Source organism: Pelodiscus sinensis, chromosome 5 (assembly GCF_049634645.1).
Source record: "Pelodiscus sinensis isolate JC-2024 chromosome 5, ASM4963464v1, whole genome shotgun sequence".
Lineage (NCBI taxonomy): Eukaryota > Metazoa > Chordata > Testudines > Trionychidae > Pelodiscus > Pelodiscus sinensis.
Genome location: NC_134715.1, coordinates 8,846,583 through 8,872,830, shown reverse-complemented (window position 1 = coordinate 8,872,830; position 26,248 = coordinate 8,846,583). Strand labels below are relative to the sequence as shown.

The 26,248-nt window shown below is 41.1% G+C and overlaps 1 protein-coding gene across 2 annotated transcripts in view; it reads right to left on the bottom strand.

The window, feature by feature from the left end:
- Nucleotides 1-4,740: 4,740 nt before the first annotated feature.
- Nucleotides 4,741-26,248, bottom strand: part of MRPL1 (mitochondrial ribosomal protein L1) — a 37,377-nt gene continuing 15,869 nt past the window's right edge. For both annotated transcript variants that reach the window (XM_075929456.1, XM_075929457.1), the window contains exons 7-9: nt 24,649-24,749; nt 9,440-9,521; nt 4,741-5,065 (exon numbers count right to left, since the gene is read on the bottom strand). In XM_075929456.1, the coding sequence (XP_075785571.1) occupies nt 4,935-5,065; nt 9,440-9,521; nt 24,649-24,749 (314 nt within the window). In that variant the 3' untranslated portion in view covers nt 4,741-4,934. The remainder of the gene's footprint in view (nt 5,066-9,439; nt 9,522-24,648; nt 24,750-26,248) is intronic.

Here is a 26,248-nt window from a genome sequence, read left to right as displayed (position 1 = left end):
TTCTCCTCCTCTCCATAAGCAGAGCTTGCTTCATGTGTACTGGTGCTATATGCAAAATATTTCGTGCTGCCTACTTTCCTTTCTGCAATAATTAGGACTTCCCAGATGGTGCTTCTACAAAGTCTTACAAATTCTGTTTTGTTACCTGCCGTTACATCTTTGAGAGGTGCTTATTGTTAGTTGTGGCACAGTTTTACATAACTTAGGAATGACATTGTGTGACCCAAAAAATACAATACGCAGCAGCCTATTTGCTTAGCAATACAAGCTGCTGTGAACACATTAACCCAATGCTCTGCTCTGCACATTGGCTTCCCATTGAAAACAGAGGACAATACAAGATAATCAAATCCCTTCAAGGAATTACCTCTCCTTCTGTGGCTGTGGTCTCCCATAAGAGCAGAACAATGAAACTGCTGACCAGTAGGGGGCACAGAACTCCCATCACAGGAACAGGTCCTAAATATGGATTCAGTCCTGTTAATAAGAACTGCCATACATCATCACTGCCCAAATTACACATAAATCCCATCTCTTCAATGCAGGATAGCAATTGAGACACGTTGTAATGGTGTTTTGTGAGACACCCATCTAAGATTATCAACTCCTTAACACAAGTCACCAGGCAGCCTTCTGATGGTAGTTGTTTTGGGTCATTTTTGTCCTACATTTCAACATGTAGCTTAGAGGGAAAAGCTCCATAGTTCACAGTCACTGAAAACATCCCGTGCTCCTGGCAGGAGTTTCTAATACATTAGAAGTAATTTTTGCTCTGTGTACAAAGTATTTCTGGTAATTAGACAGACTGCAGTTTTTATTTTGCTTTTCAAGTCAGTACGGACAAGGCGATAAAACACTGAGCTGTGACTCAAGAGATTTAAATTCAATTCAAGCCCTGTCACTGACTGTTTTGTGATCCTGGGCACATCATTTTCCTATTCCTCTCGTTCCCCTTACACCTATCATCAGTGTTGTCCATTCAGACTGTTCTTCTTCTGGGCAGGGACTGTCATATAATGTGTCTGTACTCTAGGGCCCCAATTTTACATGGAGGTTCTAGATTCTGTTGTCCTACAGATTTAGTGAAGCTAGACATTAAAAATATAGTGGGAGGTTATAAACAAGTTTAATTTTGGTATTACTAAAGTGGTTACTATAAAATTCTCATCAATGCTTACACCTTTCTAGTGCCTTGGTTTATGGCTAACCATATTGGCATTCTGCATACATCCTACTCAACATTAAACATTACCTCCCACTCTTGATGTTGACAGGACACTAGAAGAAGTCTACACAAGAATTCAGTGGACACCATGTCCCAGCGATCAGAGACCATTCAGTAGCTAACAGATATAACTGAATCAAATCACACACAAAAAGTGAACAATTCTACGTATGCATTTTCTCCTCTTCTGTTCATTGGTTGTTGCCAAAAGCAGTGACTCACCGGTTAACATGCCATAGCTTCCCTAGTGCTATAAGAAATATACTTTACAATTTAGCCTAACTTCTGCTAAAAATGAAGACAAAATGGCAAACATTTTTATCTATGATATGTATAGATTGTTTGAATTAAGATCTACATAGCCAGTACTTCTAAACTGGAATATAGGCAATTCTATAGAGATAGGTGATACAGTGGATTAGTTTGTGAACTCTCTGCAATTTGGTCCAACTTAATTTAGTCAACATTTAAAGCACGTTGATTCATCGGCTAGGCTGAAACAGAGTCCACATCTGCAAACACAGCACATATTTGGGCACACTATTTTTGCAAGTAATGTCAGCCACTCACTGTCATGAATATCAAATTAATTCCAGTTTTAACATTTATATTTTTGTAAAATTTGCAGTGGCAAAACAAAAAAAACACCTAATTGAGAAAAAAGTATTGTGCCAGTAAATAGAGCCATGCAGATCTGCAGATATCCACTTTATATTTGCAGGTATCCACTATCCATGAATGTGGCTATCCACAGCTAATTTTTATGGCTGCAGATGTGGATACACATTTTTTATCTGTAATTCGGCAAATTTGCAGATATCCACTTTACATCTGTGCATATCTGCAGATATCCCTGGATCATTTTTGCAGATGCGGATACAAATTTTGAATCCACACAGGGTTTACCAGTAAAGCTTCACTGGATTAAATCTCCAGAACAAGTTAACATCTATTCACCTACTGCTTGGTAGAGTCAATGGAAGTCAATGAAAATACTCCCTTTGATTTGAGGGGCAATGTATTAAGTAGCAAGGTTTCATGTGGTCCAGCACCCAGTCTCTGACTGTGGCTAGATATTTCAGAAGAAGAATGTGGGGTTGTCTGCCTTTAATATTAGGCCTTATCCTGATTTCTATTATTTAGAGATTGTTTTAGACCCTGGAGCACAATATTTAATAGCCTTTCCAAATGTTGTGTCATTGATAACTGTGTCTTTCTGGCTATCCATATAAATATCCAGTTTCCATCTGAATCATGTCAAGTTCTTACCTCAATTTTTGTGATCTGTGCTTTGATAACATGAGAAAACACATGATGACAATGCCATCTACTGGTTATGTTCAGTCCGTTTATAACGCTTTGGTAGAGGCCTGTTTGTTTTTATACACAGTAAAATGGAGTACAATGATTTTTGGACAACTAGTGAGAATGTCATGAGTTTTTATGCTACAATCTCAAAGTTTTTACTCTAGAAGTTGGAGAAAGAAAAAAGGGACGTGAATTATAGCCCACATTTACCATATTAAGTAAGTCAAAACAGAGGTAACTATAATGCTCGATTGATTAATATTACAGTGATTAATATTAATGGCTAGTTGGTGCAAAAAGCATTCAAACTTCTGATTCAACTAATTAATCATATAACTCTACAGTTCCTCAAAAAAGTGAAACAATAAGTCTGCAAAATATTCCAAGGTTTTTTTTGTTTAAAAGGTTTGAAGCCAGACTAATTTTTGGAAGCTTTGTAATCAATTAAAAAAAAAGCAATTAAAAAAAAACTATCCATTTTTCATTTACTTATAGTAAATCAATTTTTAAATATATTTTTAACAATAAAAATCTCTCTCTCAATTACAAACCTTCCAGCCATACTAATAATAACTTTTGTTGACCAAGAATTGAAGGGTCATGCAGTAAAACATGCAGAAGCTACAGGAACATCAGAAAGTTTCCTTTACATTGTTCTGTCAGGGGCTCTGGGCATACGCACACAGGTCCTGAAATACCCAGGGAAATTCTACCTGACACAGTGCACAGATGCAGGTCTGGCCCACCACTGTTCCCATAAAAATACAACTCTCAGCTATTACTTGTTCCCTACTTGTACATGTCCTCCAACTCCAGGCCTGATACAGAGCCTGCCTGGGAAATTACATCAGAACACTAACTAATCCCTGCAAGCCCAGCCCTGCAGAATAGGGGATAAGGCTTCCCAGGGTACATCTGCACCTAAGTTCCTGTCAGATGAGTGGCTGTGCAATAGGTTAACAAGGGTCCTGTATGTGGGGACAGATGCCCCATCCCATCCCCACTGGAGTTGCCACCACCAAGGAGAGGAGCCTCTCATCTGGCCCCAAACTGTTGTGGCGACAGAGGGCCGGGGGAGGGTTTCCTCTCCCCCTGTTGCAGCCCCAGGGTTGCTAGCACCCCGAACTCCTCATCCCCATTTCCACCCAAACCCAAATCCCTAGCCACAGCTCTCAGTCCCCAGCATCCCAGCCCTCTGCACCAGCCTGGAGCCACGTCCTGCACTGAACCCCTCAGCCCAATTTCAGCACACATCATCCATGTGCAGAATTAATTTGGTTATGCACACCACTATGAGTGCAATGTGTCACACGGCACCTCCGTACTGGTTCACAGAACAAAACTCATTCTGCACATGGACTTTACAAATCAGAAGGAACACTGGTCTACTCTGCAACTAGACACCTGCAGCTGGCCTGCAGGGGCTCTCAGAGGTCAGGCTAGGGAGCTTTTTAATTGTGATGTAGCTGAAGCTCAGACTAGATGTTGCAGGGCCCTAGATCCCGTGTCCCCATAGTTTAACAGGTTTGGAACTGAAAAACAAGGTATTTATGTATTTCCACCTGATCTCACTTCCTTTAACACAATGCCCTAATATTAACACAAGGTAAGTAAGTCCTCCTTATCCCATAAAGCAGCCTTCATTCAGAGGCCCATGTGTAACAGGAGTTCAAAGACAAATCTATATCTCCTTGGCAATCCCCTCCCTGTGTAGACACAATCATGTGCAGAGCAGAATGACTTTTCCAGCAAATGGCAGGAGTAATGCCCACTGACTGCAGCGGAGTTATTCATTATATACTGGTGTTACAAAGAGTACACTCTGACCCATTTAGTAAACTGTATCTATCTCCAAGATAAATTAGTGCAATGAGCGTGCATCAGGGCATAAACAGGACCCAGTTCTGTAAAGTGACAAGTACTCTACTGCCACTGGTTTCACCTGGAATACAGCACACTCAGCATTTTGAAGGATTGGACCCATCTTGCCCATTAGTAGTAATGGGGAATTGTGTCTGCACAATTAAGAGAATATTGCCCTGAAAGGATATACAATAATGATAGAAATTTAAAATAAAATAAGCTTTGGTTTAATTACACTACAACGTGCAACAAACTCAACTTGATGAAAGCTTTAACCTGCACATGGGGGACATGTAAAGTGGCTCAAAGCCTCGGGATATCTTTGATAATGCAAGAATTAAAAATGAAGTTGCAAACGGGAAATTTATTAACTTCTTTCAGAAAGATGAAATCTAGATCACACTATCAATTTCTGAGAGTGATAAAACAAATCAATAGGGAAACACATTTTTACATATTTAGACCCATATACAATCCCCTCCTGGGGATTCTGAAACATAAAATGCTAAGAGAATTTGCAGTATAATACACCGGGAGGCTAGCTTGCAGCTTCTTTTTCTTTAACATCTTCTGTCTCTGCTTCTTCTACTTTCGGGAGAAAAGGCTCAAGATTTAGTTTTAAACCTTCACTGGTTGAGCTTCGAATAACCAAACGCTGCACAAATGGACCTAAAAATCAAAACACAAAATAACACTGGAATTATTTTAGTAGAATTTTTGGTACCTGCAGGCTGACTTACTTTGCCATCACGTATGCCATCTCCCATCCCCACCTCCCAGCAGCTGTTTAAAGACAGGCAGTATCACTGAGCAGTACTGAGTTAAAGGAGCCTTGGGACACAACCTCACTTACACTTTGTTTATTTCTCAACTAGGGTCAGTTTACACTAGTGCTAATATGATGCTTATATTAAACATGGAAACAGAGAAACATAAAGCCAGGAGGGAACTTGAAAGGTCCTCTAGTCCAGTCCCCTATGCTGAACCAGGAGCCAAGCATATCGAAAATCATACCTGAAAGATGCTGGTCTAACCTAGTCTTTAAGACCCTTCAATGAATGGGGATCCGACAAACTCCCTTGGAAACCTATTCCAGTGCTTAATTCCATTATAGTTAGGAATTTCTCCCTCCCCCCACAATATCTAACTTAAAGCTTCTTTACTGAACATTAAGCCTGCTTAGGGTACAAGGTGAAACTGCTGAGCTGGAATTCATATGCAAATGTGATGGGTCTGAAGAGAGACTTGGAATGGCTCACCCATTACCATAAGTACCTTTTCAATTTAAATATTCTCACATTCCTAGCCCCATCCACCTTGACTGAAGTAGTTCTGATTTAACACCCCCATATCTGCTTCCCTACTACCTGCTTCTTTTTCTTTCATTTCATGCATCTGATGAAGTGCATTGCAACTCATGAAAGCTTATGCCGTAATAAAACAGTCTTTACGGTGCCACCAGACACCTTGCTGATTTTGCTGAAACAAACTAACATGGCTACCTCTGAAACCTGAAATGAGATAGGCATTAACCACCTTAGCCCTCTTGATGATGTTCACTGACAGTTCTCCTCCTCTTCCAAATAGCTGACTTACACTTTCCTTCATCTTACTCTTGTTCTCTCTTCTTATCTTTTATGTCTCTTGTTAAGTGTAACTCATTTTGTGCCTTAGCTTTTTTGATTGTGTCTCACATGCTTGGGCTACTTTCAATACTGATCTTTGGTTACGTCAATGGTTCCACTTTTTGTAGGAAATCTTTTTGATTTTCAGGTAACTTAAAGAGCTCCTGATGGAGCCATATTGGCCTCTTACTGTTCTTCCTGTTTTCTTTGCTTTGGGATAGTTATTGTCTTACACATTTACTCAGAGAAACTACCAGCTTTCCTAACCTTTTCCCCCTTAGTTTTTCTTCCCAGGGGACCTTACAGACTAGTTATCTGCTTGTTATAGATGTATTTATGAGAAAAGTTCTGCAGTTTTAAAAAGTTTACCAAATCATTCAAAATCAATTTGGTTATGGTTCAGTTGTTATGATACAAATACTACTGGTAAATAATATTATGTGCCTTAGCAGCCTTTAAACTTCTTGTTCTTGCAACTAAACATACAATCCTAGAGTAAACTTTTCAAAAGGTGACATAGGCTAGATATATCACTTAAGTGTTTTTGAAAACTGTACAGAAAATGGACATGCTGATAAAAAAGCTAATTTCAAACTGAGGATATCTATCAATTCCTTGGAAGTACCCACTTTGACCTCGTAGACAGGCTCCCTCTGTTTTCCAGGATGGTGGGAACTAACTCAAGTGGGCAGAGTGATTTAACAGGGCAGAGCTCCAGCATAAAAGCTCAGACTGAGGAAACACATTAGACCTTCAAAAAGAGACGCATCTCAGAGCTCTCCTTCACATTCGAGCAGAATGAAAATAAAGAGTGGCACTCCTGTAGTCGACCTCCATATAAGTACGGTATACTCTGTGTTTATATTACGTTATATTTATAAGACAGGTTGAAGAAGTGCGCCTTGCACTGGAGAACAAGGTAGCAAGAGCTATAGTGGTTCTAAGAGGGGAGTGAGAAGAAAAAGTCAAAATGGATTCAGGAATGGGGGTGCGGTTGTCCATTTGCTCTGGGAGGTCAGGAATCAGGCAGGGAAAAATCAAAAAGGGAAATGACAAAATGTGATATCACCAAATGTCTGGTGGATGCTAACAAATGCAAGCAATAGAATAAAGCATTGAAAATTAACTGAATAAGGAATTTACACGGAATATTTAATTGAAATATAAATAAGGCAAACAGTGTAATAAATGCAAAGTCCAAGCGTGCTGCAAACACAATATTACTCTAGTCCCAAAGTAACATCACTTTGATTAAATATTCATGTTTGTTATTATTCCTTTGTAGCTCTGTTTGTGATGATTTAAAATTTCTAATTTAGAACAGTTAATCTTTTCCCCCCAATGCTAAGTGCAGTGCAAAGTTAAAATATAATCTAACAAACTGCAGGGAAGCTGGCATTCCTCTGAATTTTTATTAGGTATGTCAGGCAAGCAAAACTGTATTAAAAATAATCCTAGATTTCATATTTTTGTCTCCAGGGATATGGAACGCAGTAGAATTAATTTTCCTTATCTGCAGATCTACTGAAACTCATAAATCAGTCATTTATATTCTAAACATTCATTAATGGAAAAACACCAACAATTTCTAGAAAATGAACCAAGTCACATTTTCTTACATTACATTTTTTTGGGGGGGAAGCATAAAATAATATGCATCTTGTAACATCAATCTGCATGCTTTATCTAGTGAATGTTGTTAATTTTTGATAAGGAGAGTTAAACACTAATTAAGCATTTTCAGTGACATGGTTATGTGCACACACGGTAAAGAAAATACTAACTTTTGATGTTTTATACACTGCACAAGGGAGGGTGGGGCTTGAGAGGAATGGAAAATAGGAAACTACCTGCAACTACTTAGAAGCTTCAGGGGGTAGCCGAGTTTGTTGTTTTTTCTGTAACAGACTATGGTCTGGTAGCACTTTATAGACTAACGAAACTTGTACATGTTTCGTTAGTCTATAAAGTGCTACCAGACCGTTTGTTGTTTTTTCAGCAACTACTTAGAATAGTAGATTTTGGACACCACCTTTCCGTTGTTACCTAGAGTAAAGTCTGACTTTTGGGATGGTAAAAAAAAGTCTACCTGGCTGTGGTACTCTCTACACACTAAAAATCAGAAGAATTAGTCACAGACGAGCACAACTAACTCCTCCTCAACACTGATCCATTCCAGCAGCTTATATCCATTTTATTAGACTGATGTAGTTATCAAAACACCCTGGAAAGGCAGGATGCTCAATGTCTATTGTTTCTCTGATTACTAATTCTTTGAGTGAGCCTATCAGCCACATGATGCTTTCTAAAACATTGAATTATTTTTAAAAAGTTATTTTCTCTACAGGAAAAGAAAAAAAAAAGTTTTAAAAATCCTGCCAGGATCCTGCACAGGCAACATTAACAGCAGTGAGAGGAGAGCACAAGTGTGTGATAAGGGACCATTTTCTACAAAAAGTAGATTGGAAGGAATTAGTGGATTTTTGGTTAGGAATATAAATGTTAAAAACAAAAACAGGGCAATATTTAACATTAGATAGCAGTGTACTGGATATTCTGTTTGAAACCACTAAACATCAGGCTATTTCTTCTAAAACTATTATGTTCATTAACCACTCCTGCCCCTCCAGTCATGCAGAAGACTATGCTGAGAGTTTACTTTATTATGAAGTCAATCAACAAGAAAAAGAGCATGCTGCAGGATCCACGTTCATTGTTTGCAATTTATAATCCTAACACTAAGCAGAGCCAATTCTTCTCTGAAGCCTGTAGAAGACATGCAGACTGGAGTTTTATTCACAAGTGATCTCACCTTACTGCCTTGAAAGTTAACAGAAAAGAATGGGAAATTAGCCATATCAATGGCAAAATTATGGCCGATGGCAGTTCACATTGGGTAGAACCATTGATAAACGCTGATCCTGGAATCCATAGATTCAACCCCCACAGAAGCACACAACACAGGTAAAAGCGTAGTGGTGCAAGACTGATGCAGAGTCACAGAATGAATTTTCTTCTTGCTTATTCCTTCCTAAAATTCTAGCTTGGCAACCCCCTTGTCCTGACTAAATTCCACTACGCTCTACGTAACAGTCCTCCCTGCAAGCTCAATTGGGTACAGTAATTATGCTCATTTTCTAACCACTCCTGTCCTTTAGTGCATATCAATGCTAACATCGTGATTCGGCAAGGCACACATTAACAGTGCTTTATAGTCAAGGGGACCACTCATTTGCTTAAAGTTAAGCATTAGTTTAAGTACCTTGCTGAATCAAGGCCAAAAAGCTGCCTCCTTCCTAAAGGCAGATGAAGTGATGTTTGTAGAGTGCTTGGCAATAGTCAGCGACAAAGAGAGCTCTCTTACTACTTACGTAATTTGCTTTAATTTCAATAATAGGCTAAAGGAAAAGCTACTTACCATAGCTCAATGGCTTATAAGTACAGACATCCTTAATAATTGCATCCAGATTGGCAACTATCTGTTCATTAGGCATATCCAGCTGTAAGAGGTTAATGCAAAATTAATTAGACAGAAACAAGTGCTGATGGATTAATAAAATTAAAAGTGATTGGATAAATATTTAATTGGTGTTTTGGGTATCTGAATTTAAAATTTTTCCCTCAGTCTAAGATGTCAAAAATTACAAATTTCATTAGAGACGTTAGCAAGAAGATACACTGCTGTGAAGAAAAACATTTACATAAACCACTAACGTAGCGGCGTGTACATCCAACGCCATATCCATATAGTCAAACGTACACATCCATGTTCTCAGATGGAAAACCCAGGTGCTCAGGATTCAACAGGCACAGTCGCTTTGGTGAAAACAAATGTAAAACCATATTCAAACCTCTTTCACTGAACGTGTGAATGACTTCAGACCTATTTCTAAAGCAATACTTTTTATATACACGTACTGGAGTTAGAGATGTCGGTTAAGGAACAATCCTGCATTGGCAGGTAGATGACTTACTAGCATATTCTCTAGCATTCTTCCCCATGCTAGTTTTAAGTGCCTTATGAAACGGGATTTTCACTATGCTACTTTAGAGATTATTCCACAGTTTACTACATCTCACTGAGCTGATGTGAGGCCAGATTATTTTCTCTCTCATTTTTATTCCATCACTTGTAGGTTCTAGCCATAACCATGCAACCTTATTTCTGTCCATTGGTCACAATTCCACCCTTCAAACACTTCTAGATTTGAATCTCCATTTGTGATCCCTAATGCCCTCTTCCAGCATAGCACAGTAGGGAAGTTAGATAGCGGGCAATAGAATAGTTGACTAACCACATGAATTCTTAGCAGTTAGTCAACTATTATATAGTCCCCAGGCGTGGGGCTAGCAGCCAGTGCCCTCTGGTCTCACTCTCAGGCAGCCCCCTGCCACCCCATGCTGCTGCCTCTGTACCAGAGGCGGCAGCAAGAGGTATCAGGAGGGAGCCAGTCTGTGAGGGGAGCCAATTTAAAAACCAGCTCCCCTCATGGACCAGCTGCCTACCACCCTGCGCTGCTGCCTCTGTATCAGAGGCAGCAGCAGTCCCTGGCCATGGGGGGTCCAAGCTCCCCACAGAGACTAATGGGGGGAAGATGATGGGAGAGGCTGCCATGAAGCAGTCTGTCTGCAGTGGCCCAGACTGGCCATGGTCAGAGGCTGTTCCAGTAGCAATCCCTATCTACCAAGGGTCCGAGATCCTCATGGACAGAGGCTGCTTCAGCTCTGTCCGCAGGCAGCATGGAACCGCCAAGGACAGGGTCTGCTACCATGAAGCAACCTCTGCTCACGGTGAGCCAGGCTGGATCAAGGTCTTAGCTAAGTCATGAGTTAGCTCTCTGAATTCTTCCTCAAATCAATTCCACCCAACCCCAGAATTATCAGGCTTCTTGTCTGAGCTCCCTCTTTCTTTTAATGCTTTGCAGACTCATATTTAATTTGCTCCCCACTATCACTCACAGGTTTCACTCAGTATTGCTCTTTCCCAGATGCCTCCCTGCCACTGAGTAAGTTTTGGGTTACCTTCCTGTAGGCTTAGGAGTTGTGTGCTTTGAAGATGAATCTCCGTATGTTATTTTCTGTCTGTGTTTTTAGTTTCTCTTGTTTTCTTTGTATTATTTCTCTGTTCTCAATGGAGTTTGCAAAATAGTGGATTTTTCCAATGTGTTGTCATTTCCTCTCTTCCAGACAAGCTCCTTTGGTACCACACTGGACACATCCTCCCAATTTGACACATTAACCTTTCTTCATGCTTTTTTTAACAGATATTCAGTGTGAAGGGCATATGTTCCTATGGTATCCAAGGCAATTTATATTCATTTTTTCCAAGTAACACTTTGAAAGCTAGCTAACTAGCTCATTAAGGCAGCAGTAAAGCAATACTTATGAAAACTGTGATTACTGCAGTCTTACACTGTGTTGCTAAAGCTAAGAATCCACAAGAAGGGAATTCAACATAAGGGCAGATTAAATAAATGACAAGAAATTGTAAGGGTAACAATAAAAAACTCATAATTTAAATGATATTTTAATTACCTATTCTTATACTGATGTTCAGAATGGAAATGATTCTTAATTACATTCTGAATGAGCTGATTTGCATGCATTCGATAAAAGAGAGTTTAAAACAATCAGTAAGATATATCAGCATTCACAGGTTGCTCTAAATACAGCATTGTTCACAAATCTTTCAATGGGACTATAATAAAAGGGGTACAAATCACTCTGAAAGAAAACAAAAATCAGGAGTTGGATTACCAGGGAACTCAATACTAATAATTAATATTTGGCACTCAGAGCTTTCCACATATAGCTCTCAAAGCACTTCAAAAAGGTGAATCAAGATCTTCTGTATTTGATAGATGGGAAAGCTCAGGCACAGAATGAAATGACCTGCTCAGATTAACACAACAAACCGTGATAGATCTGAAAATCATATCCAGGTCTCCTGCTTTCCTGTCCCCAGGGTCACACAGTCCCAAACATGAATATGCTTTTAAAATGTTGCGTGTTTTTGACAAAGAACCTGTATTTCATATTAACACACATCACACTGCTCTCATACAAATGTTCATCTATAATAGTGGCATGTAGCTGTCCGGTCCACTGTAAAGCCAGATCATCTTTCATGCTCCACAGTGCATAACAGCTACACAGTTAGATGGTTGGAATTTATCCTGTCACCTCACATGGGATTACAAAGATTCTATTGTAACTAACTAAAAGTTTTCTTAACCATTTAAGAAAAAGTGGAAATACCCATAAGGATTAGCAAGAGGGAAAAAAAAAACCCACAACTGTTTGAATTTCAGTGACCCTGAAACAAACTTGTAGTCTAATTTTTAAACAAGTGTCAATTGATGCTGAGAAAGTAAGCAAAACTTCATTTTGCTCCACAAAAGCACTAGAGAACTGTAACAGCTAGCGAGATTACTACCACATCTGTGACAAATTATTTGATTAACAAATCCAGCAATTTCTGATGATAGTTACTTGAAGGCAGGGTGGGCAATAATTTTTAAAGTGAGGCCACTTCGAAAATTTCTGAAGTGGCCCCGGGCCACCTTGGAAAGGATGGGACCTCGGGTGGAAGGGATAGGGCCAGGAGACTTCTTATGCTCCCCTGCCCAGAGACCCTGATTGGCCTAGGGGTGGGGGAGCGCATGAAGTCATTGCCCCCCACCCCTAAAGTCTAGAGAGAATCGCCAGCTGTTTCTCTCTAGGCTTCACAGTGGGAGGAGACTTCACATGCTTCCCCTGCTCCCAGGCCAATGAAAATCTGGGGATGGGTGTAGTGTGTGAAGTCTTTGCCTCCCACCTCCACCCTGTCAGGAATGCAGAGTGGCTGGAGAGAACCGCTGGCTGTTTTACAATAGCCAATAGTTCCCTCTGGTGCTGCGCACCCCTGGCAGGGGGAAGGAGACTTTGCGCGCTCCCCTGTCTCCAGGTCTCAATTGGCCTGGGGGCAGTAGAGTGGCAGGGCGGCTGCAGGCCAGATCAACCAGCTTGGTGGGTCGGATCTGGCCTGCAGAGGCTCTGTTGCCACCTCTGTTCTAAGGTCTCTTTACAACAGCTGATGAACCAATGTTAATACTAGGACATGTCTTGTCTGGCAAAAAGCATTTTTCAATTGTGTTAGCTCAATAAGACTGAAAAGCTCTAATAAGGTGGAAGCTAACATAGTGGAAGCATTGCTGCCGGGTAGCTTACAACATTGTCAGTTAAGACGATTTCAACGTCATCCTGAACCTTAAAAGGGATTTTTGGGGTTGTGTTAATGCCTTTTATGCCCATCAAGAAATACCTGTAGGGAAACAATGTTTCCTAGGGAAATCCTGAATGGATCCTATGGAAACAATCCCCTAGGTTTCTTGCTTAAGGTTTTACCAGTTTCCCTGATCAGTAGACAGAGCATAACTGTGGTACAAAATTAGGGTCCAGGCTACATAGGGGCTTTACAATCCAAGGGTATGTCTACACTACCCCGCTAGTTCGAACTAGTGGGGTAATGTATGCATACCAAACTTGCTAATGAAGCCCGGGATTTGAATTTCCCGGGCTTCATTAGCATAAAGCCGGCGCCGCCATTTTTAAAAGCCGGCTAGTGCGAACCCCGTGCCGCGCGGCTACACGCGGCACGGGCTAGATAGTTCGAACTACGTAGCCATTCCGAACTATCTGTACTCCTCTGAACGAGCCGGCTTTTAAAAATGGCGGCGCCGGCTTTATGCTAATGAAGCCCGGGAAATTCAAATCCCGGGCTTCATTAGCAAGTTCGGTATGCATACATTACCCCGCTAGTTCGAACTAGCGGGGTAGTGTAGACATACCCCAACAGATTAGTGTTTGGTTAGTCTAAAATGGGTGGGCAATAATTTTTGATGGGGGAGCCACCCCAAGATTTTGGAAAGTGGTTGAGGGCCGCACTCTTCCATGATATTAATGGAGAAGGTGCGAAGGTCTCCAAGAGAAGTCCAATATTTGAAAGACTCAGAGAGAAATATGGAACAAGATGCAAGAGTCCATAGACATAAATATTGCAAAGATTATAAGGGAACAGTTTGTTCTGTCGATTTCTGCGTTCAGAGGAGATAAGCAGCTGTATTTTGGAGAACATATTTAGGTTTGATGAGCTGGAACATAGATTATAAAAGCTCATTGCAAAAAAATGAAGTAACAATGAGCTCTCTAAAAACGGCATCACTGCTATGTTTGTTTTTACTATGTATGTATACAAATATTAGCAAGTACATACACCAAGAAAACCATCTGATTCAGGAATTTAAAGTAAGCCCAAGGCAAGAAGTTAGAAATGCATTTAATCACATCACCTGCACCATTCTTCCCCTTGCTGGTTTCCTGGTTTGTTTGCACAATATTCTAACTAGGGTTAAAAAAAGATATGTGCAATGCTCAAGAGAAACCTAAAGTAAATTAAGCACAGTTCCTGCACATAATAATGTGCACATACAGAACATAACATAAAAACATAAGAACGGCTGTACCGGGTCAGACCAAAGGTCCATCTAGCCCAGTAGCCTGTCTGCCAACAGTGGCCAGCACCAGATGCCCCAGAGAGGGTGGACCGAAGACAATGATCAAGCGATTTGTCTCCTGCCATCCTTCTCCAGCCTCTGACAAACAGAGGCCAGAGACACCATTTCTATCCCCCGGCTAATAGCCTTTTATGGACCTAACCTCCATGAAATTATCTAGCTTCTCTTTAAACTCTGTTATAGTCCTAGCCTTCACAGCCTCCTTTGGCAAGGAGTTCCACAGGTTGACTACACGCTGTGTGAAGAACTTTCTTTTATTAGTTTTAAACCTCCTACCCATTAATTTAATTTGGTGTCCTCTAGTTCTTCTATTATGGGAACTAATAAATAACTTTTCTTTATTTGCCCTCTCCACACCACTCATGATTTTATAGACCTCTATCATATCCCCCCTCAGTCTCCTCTTTTCTAAGCTGAAAAGTCCCAGTCGCTTTAACCTCTCTTCATATGGGACCCATTCCAAACCCCTAATCATTTTAATTGCCCTTTTCTGAACCCTTTCCAAGGCCAAAATATCTTTTTTGAGGTGAGGAGACCACATCTGTACACAGTATTCATACAGTGATATGCTTATTTTATTTTGCAGCTGAATGTTATTATACCGTCACAACAGTTGTGCTAATAGGAAAGGTTGCCGAATGGCACTTTCCTCATGCACATACATTCTAACCTCTTACATCTCTGAATTGATCAATCCTCTCTCCACTGACAGCTCCATGCCCTCCACTCTGAGTGCCTACAGCAGTCCCTGTCACATCAGAGTAAGGATACTATTAATATCAGCTTTTTAATATCAGCTTTTCCACCTGAAGTAGTCATCCTCCTCACTTCTGTGCAGCTTATGGAGATGGATTTGATCAGTGTTCCCTCTAATCTTTTCCATCCATGTTTGGAACAAATCTTTATGTGCACTGAGGCATGTACCAATGTGAGCCATCAGTAGAAACACAAAACCTAAGCGTGAGTGCTATCCTCAGGGTTCGACAATTAGTGTAATCTACTCGCCCATGGCATGCGCAGCGTGCCAAACTGCACGGATGGCGAGCGGGGCTCGCCGCCACTTGGCAAGCCCTCGCTATCCCAATCAGCTGGATGGAATGTGAATTACTCCTGAGTGGCTGCAAAAGAGCACAGCTTACAGGGAACACTGTATCTGATCTCCCTCCACTAACAGCTATGCAGGAAAAAAACAACAAATGGTCTGGTAGCACTTTATAGACTAAGAAAACATATAGATGGTATCTTGAGCTTTCGTGGGCATAGCCCACTTCTTCAGATGACCGGAGTTTTGAGTTTAGGATGTGCAGACCCAAAAGGACAAGTCCTGTCCTGCCCCAGCCTGATAGATTTTGGGGAGATCATATTGCAAGTGGAAGGGCTTATTTCATGGTCCATGACCAGTTTTGGTTGCTCAATTTGAGACACCTTAAAGAGGCCTCATTTTCAGGGCACAGGTGCTCAGCACTTTCTGAACATCAGGTCCTTAATGGAGTCTCAAAATGGGAACCCAAAAATCACTAGTCACTTTTGAAAATTGTATCCTGTACTTCTCATTGTTTTGTGTTTTTAAACAAATCTCTCAACGTGTATAAGCCTATAGCAAGGGGTCTGCAATATACTCCACTATTTTTCCCTCCAAAACAAAACAGGCAAGTGATTTTAAAATTCTCCAACATGGATTATATTAATTTACATAGCATACCTCTGATAAAGGAGGCAGAGTTTTAGATACAGAGGAGAGCTTGCAGTTTTCACGGGCAAAAGGGTACATGAAAATTCATTTGTTTTACGTTATGTTTGGGGGAACTACCTTCTGGTTTTTTTATGGTACACAAGGAAAACAAATACTTTTGCAACTGCTTCATAGTCTATAGCACTTTATGAATGCATTTCACTTTTAGAGCTTTATTAGCAAATAGGTTTTGCAAATATTCTCAAAGAGGAAAAGTTTAGTTGTGTATACTATATAATTTAACAATAATATGAAATAGTAGGTCTTCATTCAGAATATATTTTACAAAACCTAAATGCTTGCAAGATTTCTGACAAGATATTGTGTGCTTCAGGTTTTGTCAATTTCCATCAACTTTCTTGCATTGGAGTGAAATTTGCCATTTTGTTTACTTTACGGATCACCTCCATCAATAAAGCCTTTGCTTACTACAACTGACATCCCTCCTGTAAATACCCATTTTCCCCAAAGGCTCCAAAGGCGCCACGGTTTTATCAGTGATTCACAAGCAAAAAACCAAAAATATAAAACCCCAAACATGCTAACCCTTTTTAATCCATGTAACCATTTTACAGATTATGATATGGTTTGTGGAGGAAGTTTTTGGTAAATATGGGGTGCTCTTAGGAGCTTAGTAATGGGTATCTTGTTAAGGAAAAAATAATGGAACATCCCACTAAAAACAAAGCTATATGCATAGGTAGAGCTGTTTAGCTCTTTGGTGCTAAATTACAAACAGAGAGGATTGATTTCCCTTCCTGCTCTCCCAGCCCCAAAACTCTAGATACTGCATCTTGCTTTTATAGTTAATTCACATCAGTTTAATTACTCTCTCCTCTCCAGTGTCTAACAGTCTGATCATACTCACCTGAGTTCCCATGCCTTTTGTTCTAAAAGCAAAGATAAATACAGAGCACCATTTCATTGAAAAGAGCTTTGCTTTCTTCACAGTTGCCACTCACAATCACTTTCTGTTCAGTCAAATTCATTTCATACAATGTTCAAGAGTTCTAAAGAAGGTAAAACCTGGCCCTCAGTCTCACAGTCATCATTTCTGTTTTTGCAGCACACAGAATATAGGAGAGCAATGCACGTCAGAAGATACATTCCCACAATAATCCATACTAGGGAGCCAAACACAGCAAAGCAAACCAATCCACCTTCCATTTTATTGTGTGCTCTTTTTTCTGAGCGAGGTGTCTAGAGCAAACATGCATTAGTGTCAATTTAACCAATACATTTTCCAGTCTTCAGTTTTTCTATGACCGTTTACCTTATGAAAAGAGCTCTGCCTTAAAAAAAATAAAGATAGCAGTTCTCAAATAATTAGAATTGTAGTGATGTTAATAATGGGCAGGCTAAAAGAGCTTCAACTAAAAATTGGTAATTAAAAAAGAAAGTGTTCGCCCCCAAAACAGTGTGATTATTTACAGCTTATGTCATGGTACATATTTGTTTGATGTCTGATGACAAACTAGAAAGCTGGCTAATTTCTCACTGTACATTAGCTGGATTTACAGGCATGATGTTATATCAGAAGGAACCTCGACTGAGAACTGGATAAGAAAAACAAATTCAGCACAAACGCTAAGGACCCATACCTGAGGTCCTCACTCATGCAGAACACTAATGTAATTTAACAAGAATTCTGCCCGTGGAAGGTTCTCAGATTCGGGTCTTTAGCATTTATGCTGTATTTCTCTTTCTTGTAGACATTTTTACTCAAAATTTATTTATCATACCCAGCTTCTACATGTGTTTAAAATGAAACCAGATTTATTATTTTCATTTTAGTGCATGAAAAGCTTCTGGATGCTGAAATCTAAAGAGTGCTCCTGTACGTCGTCTTGGTATGAAACATTAATTGCGCCTTTTTTATAGTAAGCTTTAAGAGACCTACTTGTAAGTGATTTTTTTCCCTCATTTCAGGAGTGCAGCATAATAAAACTCCTTTATGAGAATAGTCAAATATCTCATTATAGAGGGAAGAGCAGGGGCTGAAACAACCCCTTTACTGCCAAAAGCACAGGCAACTCAGATCCACTGGGGCGTGGAGGAGACGGGAACAGAACATTGTCTCTTTTCCCTGAGACCACAGCCCCTCTATTGCTGCTTGCCACTCTTCAGTGCCATTCCACTGGCTGCAAACGTGTGTTTGGGAGAATATTGGCAAGTGAGAGAACACGGAGCTGGCTGGCACAATCTTATTTTCCTGTATTCCTCATGGATCTGAACCACCCCTTTGGAGATGGGTGCAAAAGGAGACTCAACACAGCAGCCAGCAGGAGCACATGGGAGGGAGCATGGTTTCTGTAGAAGCCTGACTGTCATGCAAGTCTGGTTGCGCCAAAAGGTTTACATGTAGGATAAAATAACTAAACAAGTACAAATGGTTGCTCTGAAAGCAGAGTTAAATTATATAAGGAAATGAAAATGCTTGCCGTCTTGGAAGCATGCTGGAGCAAGGAAGAACTAAAATAAGATTGAATTAAATGTTAAGGAGTACTGAGGCATCAGAATAAAGGCCTTGTGTATTCCAGCAAACTTTCTACCCTCAGTTTATTTTGCATGGTAGCAATAATAGAAGCTATGTTACCTTATGCTGAATGGTTAAAAACATTTGAGTCCTGTCCATATGATTGCCCCTGTTGTTGCTCTCATGATAGAGTTGCATTGATGGTTCATTACAGCTGCAGAGTTGGCTAGCTTAAATGCAGACAGAGGCTTCTACTGGAAAACAGCTGTTCCATTGGTTGAGCAAGCAGCTGGCACTGGGATATTTACACTTTGCCTAAGGCTAGAAAACTACAAATACCATTACAGCGCAAAGCAAGCAGATTGCCTTACATTAATCGTAAAAGGCTAAATTATACCCCATAATCAAATAATGAGAAGGTAGGAAATTCACACTGCTGTCATTAGACTTGTGGGCAGCAGTGTTTAGCCCCAGTGAACTAGGCAGTGTACCGATGGCTTTATTTTGGGATGACCTGTGGAGGAACACAACCTCAGAAATTATTCCTGTCTCTTCTGTGTGAGGCATTATTGCTTTTTTCTATAAGAGTAATTAATCTACGCTCTTATAAATGCTGTCAAGAGTTCTAGCTGAAAACTCCTTTAAGAACAAGAAATATTTAAGATGCTAGTGCAGTGGTCCCCAACCTTTTGGGGCTGCCGGGCACCCGGAGGCGGGGCCACTCACCCATATGCCACATGCCCAGTGCCGGCGCCACCCATGCGCCACACTCCCGGGGCCAGCGCTGTTCCTTTGCCACACGCCCAGGAGCTGGCATCGCCCACGCGCTGTGCGCCTGGGGCCGGTGCCACTCCTGTGCCACGTGCCCAGGGTCTGGGACGCTCATACGCCTCACGCCCGGGGGCGGGGCCACCCATGTGCTGCGCACCCAGGGCTGGTGCCGGCCCTGTGCCGTGCACCTGGGGCTAGTGCTACGCCTGTGCCATGTGCCCAGGGGCCAGCACCGCCCATACGCCGTGCGCCCAGGACCAGCACAGCCCTTGCGTCATGCCCCCGGGGACAGGGCTACCCATACGCTGCGCACACCCAGGGGCTGGCACCGCCCATACACCACGTGCCCGGCCCCAATCACTCAGTGGGTGCACAGAAATGGCCCGGTGGGCACCATGGCGCCCGCAGGCACCGCACTGGGGACCACTGTGCTAGTGCCTTCAACTCCCACTGAAGTTAAATCATTTTAAAAGGCTCACTACTTCTCACAAAAGGGGGTTTATTTATACATGCAGTTATTCAGAACTAGTCCTGAATGTCCACACATGTAGTTAATCTCAATCCAAAATAAGACAGCCATGTTCCTATTTAATGTAGCTAATCCTGAATAACTCCAAGTGAAGACAAACATTTACATTTGAGACCTGAAAGAAAGAAGAGCTCAACCAGGTACTAAAATTCAATGTAAAGTCTCCTCTTTCAGGTCTTACCAAAGACAACATAACATAATATAAACCAGGACTTGTCTTGCCAACACTCACAAAATGCAGCAGCTAGATTTTTTACAAGTTTATAAAGCAAAAAAAATATCTACTAAATTTAAAAGAAAATCATCATGGCCTTAAGTCAAGTTACTGTGGGAGAGGGGAAATGGTATGAGTTTGAAGTGGAAGCAGAGTTTTCAGACTTAATTCTATTTTCTTTTATTCATTTTTTTTTACTTCCTTTTTTTTTGTAAACAACTAGCGTCACTTGCACTTATTTGTATTCATTTTATTCAAATTTTTATGGCCTAGTTACAAACCAAGGAAACCAATAATTTGTAATGAAAACAGCAATAAAATTTTTAATTCTATCAATGAAAATGATGCTGCTGTAACACACATTCTTTGAAACAGGCTATTTATAACTTTCTATTTCAAGGAAATTAAACTCATACAAAACATACAGAAAAAACCCAACAAATGGTCTGGTAGCACTTTATAGACTAACGAAACATGTAGATGGTATCATGAGCTTTCATGGGCACAGCCCACTTCTTTAGGTGACCGAAGTTATGAGTTGGGGATATAAGAACTCGAAATAAATAGGAGAGGAGAAGGTGAGGTGCCCACAAAAGCTCATGATACCATCTACATGTTTCATTAGTCCATAAAGTGCTACTAGACCATTTGTTGTTTTTTTCTGTTACAGACTAATTTGGTTACCCCCTGAAGCTACAAAACATACAGTACAGAAACTAGCCCTCTGTCCTACACATCACCTTCTGACAGCTTTTTTGTATGGAAAAAGGGAGACCTGAGTTAAATTCCTGGTTTCACTCATTAGATCGCAAAGGCTAAGAATTCTGTGACACAGCAAACAGCTTTGGAGAAAGGGGAATGTATGGTATTATCCACAGCAATCTACCCATCTTAAAGAAAGTCCCATTCAAAGATAGTTCCATTCTATCTCTGCAGCTGGAAGGATTATAATATCTAAATGGGCCCTTTTGGGAGATGGAGGAAAACAGGAACACATGATTGCTGCATCTCAGGTTCCATCCTCTAGATTTTGCAAACTGAACACAGCTGTCATCTTCTCTGGTTCCCATCAAACACTTCATTTATTAGGTTGGAAAACATCACAACTATTGATTTGTATGGAAGAGTGATGTTACAAGGAATGATAGGTCAGAACAAATTAATGGACAATTTCATTCAGCAAAGATCATTTTACGCTTTCTCTTCGAGAAAGGCCACCCTGGCTGATAAGTGGGCTGGAAATATGGTACAGCTTTAGCCTTTGTTGCAGTTTGCAATTACGTTATCACTCACAAGATTTAAATGTCAGGTTTTTTAAATGTAGTACAAGTTGGAACTCCCTGGTCCAGCACCTTTGGAACCTGACCAGTGCCAAATGAGGGAATTTTCCTGATCAGGGAATGTCCCTTGCCCCCTGACCTCCTAGCACGCTGCCCCTCTCTGCAGCTGGCTCCACTCCGGCCCCACTGCCACTGGGCTCCAGAGCCACAGGACTTGGGCTCTGCTCCCACTTGGCTCAAGCTCCCCAGGGACGGGGCTCGCTGGGCTACCATCATCCCTGCTTGTGAACTGCCCGGCTGGGGCTTACCAGGGATGGGGCTCCCTGTTCCCCGCTGCTGCCTTGCTTGGTTAGGGGTTCCTGGCTGCTGGACTCCCGGTGGGCTCGCACTCCCATCACCAGGACGCTGATCCAGCAATATCTGTGGTCCTTTTGGACCACAGATTTTGCTGGACCAGCGAGTCTCGGATTTAGGATGTTCAGCCTGTAGTGAGCAGATGTACATGACACTGTGGAGCTGCACTAGGGTAAACACTGGGGTGCATTTCAGGTATAGGTAAGAGTTCAATGGTATGATACACGTTGAGAGTCAGCAGAACATACCCTTCTAAGCAGGATTCTAGCACCTGAGACTAAGACAGGTTCAGGAGTAGGGATGTAAGCAGCTAGTCGAATAGTCACATATACTTATCGGGTAGTCGAGTGACTACTTGACTAGTCACTTCCCCCCGCCTTGGCTGCAAGAGGCAGTGGTGTGAGGTGAGCAGGAGTCAGTGCGGGGGAAGCCAGCTTAAAAGCCGGTTCCCCCCAGTACCGTCTCTGAGGGGGGCACGAGAGGCAGAGGCACAGTGGGGGACCAGGCATGAGTCAGGAATCAGCTGTCCCAGCTCGCGCCCAGGCGCCTCTGCCTTTAAATGCTTTTAATGGTCCCCTGCTGCATCTCTGCCTTTTAAATGTAGGAAGAGCCAGGCAGCTGTTACTACATTTAAAAGGCAGAGCCACGGGGGGTTAGCTCCCGACCCGGGAGCTAACCCGACTGCAGCTCTGCAGTTTCCCCCTTTATTGACTAATCTACTACTTGATTAGCTGATTAAACAAACTTAACAGCCCTATTCAGGAGAAGAGTCCTGAATCTCTATGCAGCATCCTAAATCTTGTCACCCTGTTACAGAGAGAGATGCAACTTCCACAGCAGTGTCTCTTTCCCAGTATCAACTGATGGGGCCTCTCCCAGAGCTCCACGTAAAAGAGGTTCTGTCATGTTTCAGGATGCGGCTGGGGTCGGATGCTTATACTGTCTCCTGCTGATCATCTGGCCTTCCACACAGAGGCCTAGGTGAGAATTATTTAGGTTTGGAGTTTCATAATTGTTTCTGGATCCCCAACATAGGCTGTTGCTTAGCAGCCCCAGGGAAACCTAGCCATAAGCTGCAAGGCTCACATAGGCAATCTGCAGCAAACGTGAGTCAGAGCAGAAAGGATAAACAGTGATTAGTGCGGAGAGCTCCATATTTCTGAGTTCATCCTTTTCCTAAGGAACAGGGAGGGCTTTGTTCCCTACCATCTCTTAAAGAGTCCCAAATTCTGCACAGTTTTCAATTATTTCATTGTTACTTTGGAATTCCCGTCTGTTCTATGTCCACTTGTTGTCTTGTATTTAGACAAGTTCCTTGGGACATTTTTTTGTTATGCGTTTGTACAAAACCTTGCACAAAGAGGCCCTAATCAGGGTTCTTAGGCACCAGTGCAATACGTGAATGTGCCATTGACCCGTTTTGCTCCCTTTTCCAGAGGCACTAACAATCCGAGCCATATTCTGTATGAGACATGATAAGCTGTTCTGAGCAATACTCTAACTTTTAAGAAAAAACTGTTTAACAAAGGGAATTTTCAACTTCTATTAAATTTACATTAAGTTTCAGGAGGAAAATTTTCATGGAACTTCATTTTCAAAATATTAAGAAGTGGAACAAATCCTGACAGATATGCAGAACCCTCCAAGTAGACTGTGATATTCTTGATCCTAGAAACACTACAAGATAAAGTTCCAGGGATAAAGAATCTTGTAAATTTAATTTTGCTGGCATCAGTACAAGTAAAGCGGAGTCAGACAGGGCAGACAGCTAAAGAGAAACAAAATGGGGGAGGGGAGGGGAGAGGAGAAGAGGGAGAATCTTGAGGATAGACCAGAAACACCGAACTCAAGAGCAGAAAAGGTAATAGAAACAGATAAGAAAAGGAATATTGAAAACCATGGAAGAGATTATAAAGCCATAGTGAGAGAAATCAAGTTTAAAAACACGCATACAGTATCCAATGTACACATGTACTATATGATATAGCAAACAGTATCCAAAATTAACAAAGATACTTAAGAGAGAGAGAGAGAGTGTAAAACTTTAAATGCCCTAAGAAGCCTATAGTATATATAAAGGTACATGAAACAAGTACTTCTGGATTTCCCTATGCAAAAAGGTGGGGACTTTTTTTTTACACCAACAGTAAACACCCTGAAAATTAAAACTAAGAAAAAAAATCAAAATGATCAGTGACCCAGAAAGTCAAAATATGAATTACTGTGAGCTTGGTCTACTGTGGAAGAACTTTTATTCAAGTGCAAAATCTTAAATGGCATTGATACAGAAGTAATGAAGTTAAACACTGTTCCCAAAGAATCTTCTTAGAATAGAGGTCTCAGAAATATTTTATTATCCCATGGTTTCATTTAGCATTACTTTCCATTAAGATATGGTGGAAAATTGTCATATATTATATGACTCTATGACAGTTTTCATTTCTCACTGAGCTAGGCATAACTTCCTTTCCTAATTTTTTAAATAGGGAAACTCTAATATTAGCAGAGGTTTAATGATTTACAGGAACTGCTCTAACTTAAATAATTCAACAGCACAATGTATTTAACTGGTTAGTGACCAACATTCCTGAAAAGCTACAAAACATACAAGTTACCAAGGGCATACTGTGTATCTTTCAGTAAATTATTAACTGCTGTGCTGAATAATAAAGCAAAATAAATTAATTATTTGCTAAAAAATCTTTGTATAGCATACCGTTGCTATTCTTGTCTCGATACAATTCTCCTCTTCTACCATGTACTCATGGCCTGCTTTAAAGAGTTCCAGCATTTTGGGGATATCACGGCCCAGAGAATCTAATTTGAAAAACAAGATGTCATGAAGTATTAGTGACCCATCTATGCATCTAGTACAACCAAATTGAGAGAGTGAAACATGTTCCCTCTGAAGGGATGTGATGTGTTTGAGCAATAAAGTAATCAAGAATCCATCCTCCTCCTCGACATCTAGTACAGTATCCTGTGATCCTTGCTGCAAGATGCTGAGGGCAGGGTCAAGGCCCCCCAGTGGACCCATAGTCTATGCATTTATGTCAAACCTAGGTTAGATGGAGTTGTTTTAGGAGCCTATGTACTTTTAATCACTAATTATTGCATAGCAATAGCTCGATTAATGGTGTAATTTATCAGCAAGAACTATAAAGTGGAGCTGCCAATTAAGCACAGCTAACGCCTGCAATTTACTCAAAAAATTATTCATGATTAATTACAATGTTAATCACACTTAAATAGAACAGCAACTGAAAAGTATTAAATACATTTGAACCTCCATACTCTGGGTATCCCTAATCTGGGAACACCCATGGTACGGAGAAGGAAGTGGCTGTGTGCGCTGCCAGTCCCCCTTTTCAGCTAGGGGGCAGCAGCACAGCAACATGTTTCCCCTGTGTCTTTTCCCTGCACTCTCACAGCAGCAGGGGGTGGTGCATGGGAGTAGTGGGCAGATGTGCACCCCCCAGTAGCAGGATGCTAGGTAAGTGCCCCAACCCCCTCATGCCTAGACCACACTGAACCCTCTGTAGCCCAGCAAAAACTTTAATCCAGCATACCCCATTTCCCAGGGTTCCCGGATTAAAGAGATGCAATTGCGTTTTTGGATATTTTTCTACATTTCAGATGTATTGACTTCCATTACAACACATAATACAGAGAGTACAGTGCTCACTTAAAATACTTTCATTTGTAAAACTTTAACACCTACAAGTCCACTTAAATCTTCTTCTTTTTGTTCAGCCAACTGTATAGAGAAACACATTTGTTTACATTTACGGTGGCTCATCCTGCCCACTTCTTATTTACCATGTCACCTGAAAGTAAGAACAGTATACAACATGGCACTTTTGTAGCTGGTGTTGCAAGGTATTTATGTGCTAGATAAGTTAAACATTTGTATGCCCCTTCATGCTTTGGCCACCATTCCAGAGAACATGCTTCCATGCTAATGATGCTTGTTAAAAAATGTTTTTATTAAATTTGTGACTGAACTCCTTGAGGGGAGAAATGCTGTTTTACCTGCATTTTGCCATATATTTCGTGTACAGCAGTCTCGGAAGATGACCCAGCACACATTCATTTTAAGAATACTTTCACTACAAATCTGACAAGTCACAAAGGAGGTACCAATGTGCCGTTTCTAAAAACAGCTACCGCCCTCACCCAAGATTTAAGAACCTGATGTGCCTTCCAAAATTTGAGAGGGACAAGATGTTGAACATTCTTTCAGAAGTCTTAAAAGAGCATTACTCCAATATGGAAAGCAAAGAACCCAGACCATCAGAAAAGAAAATCAACTTTCT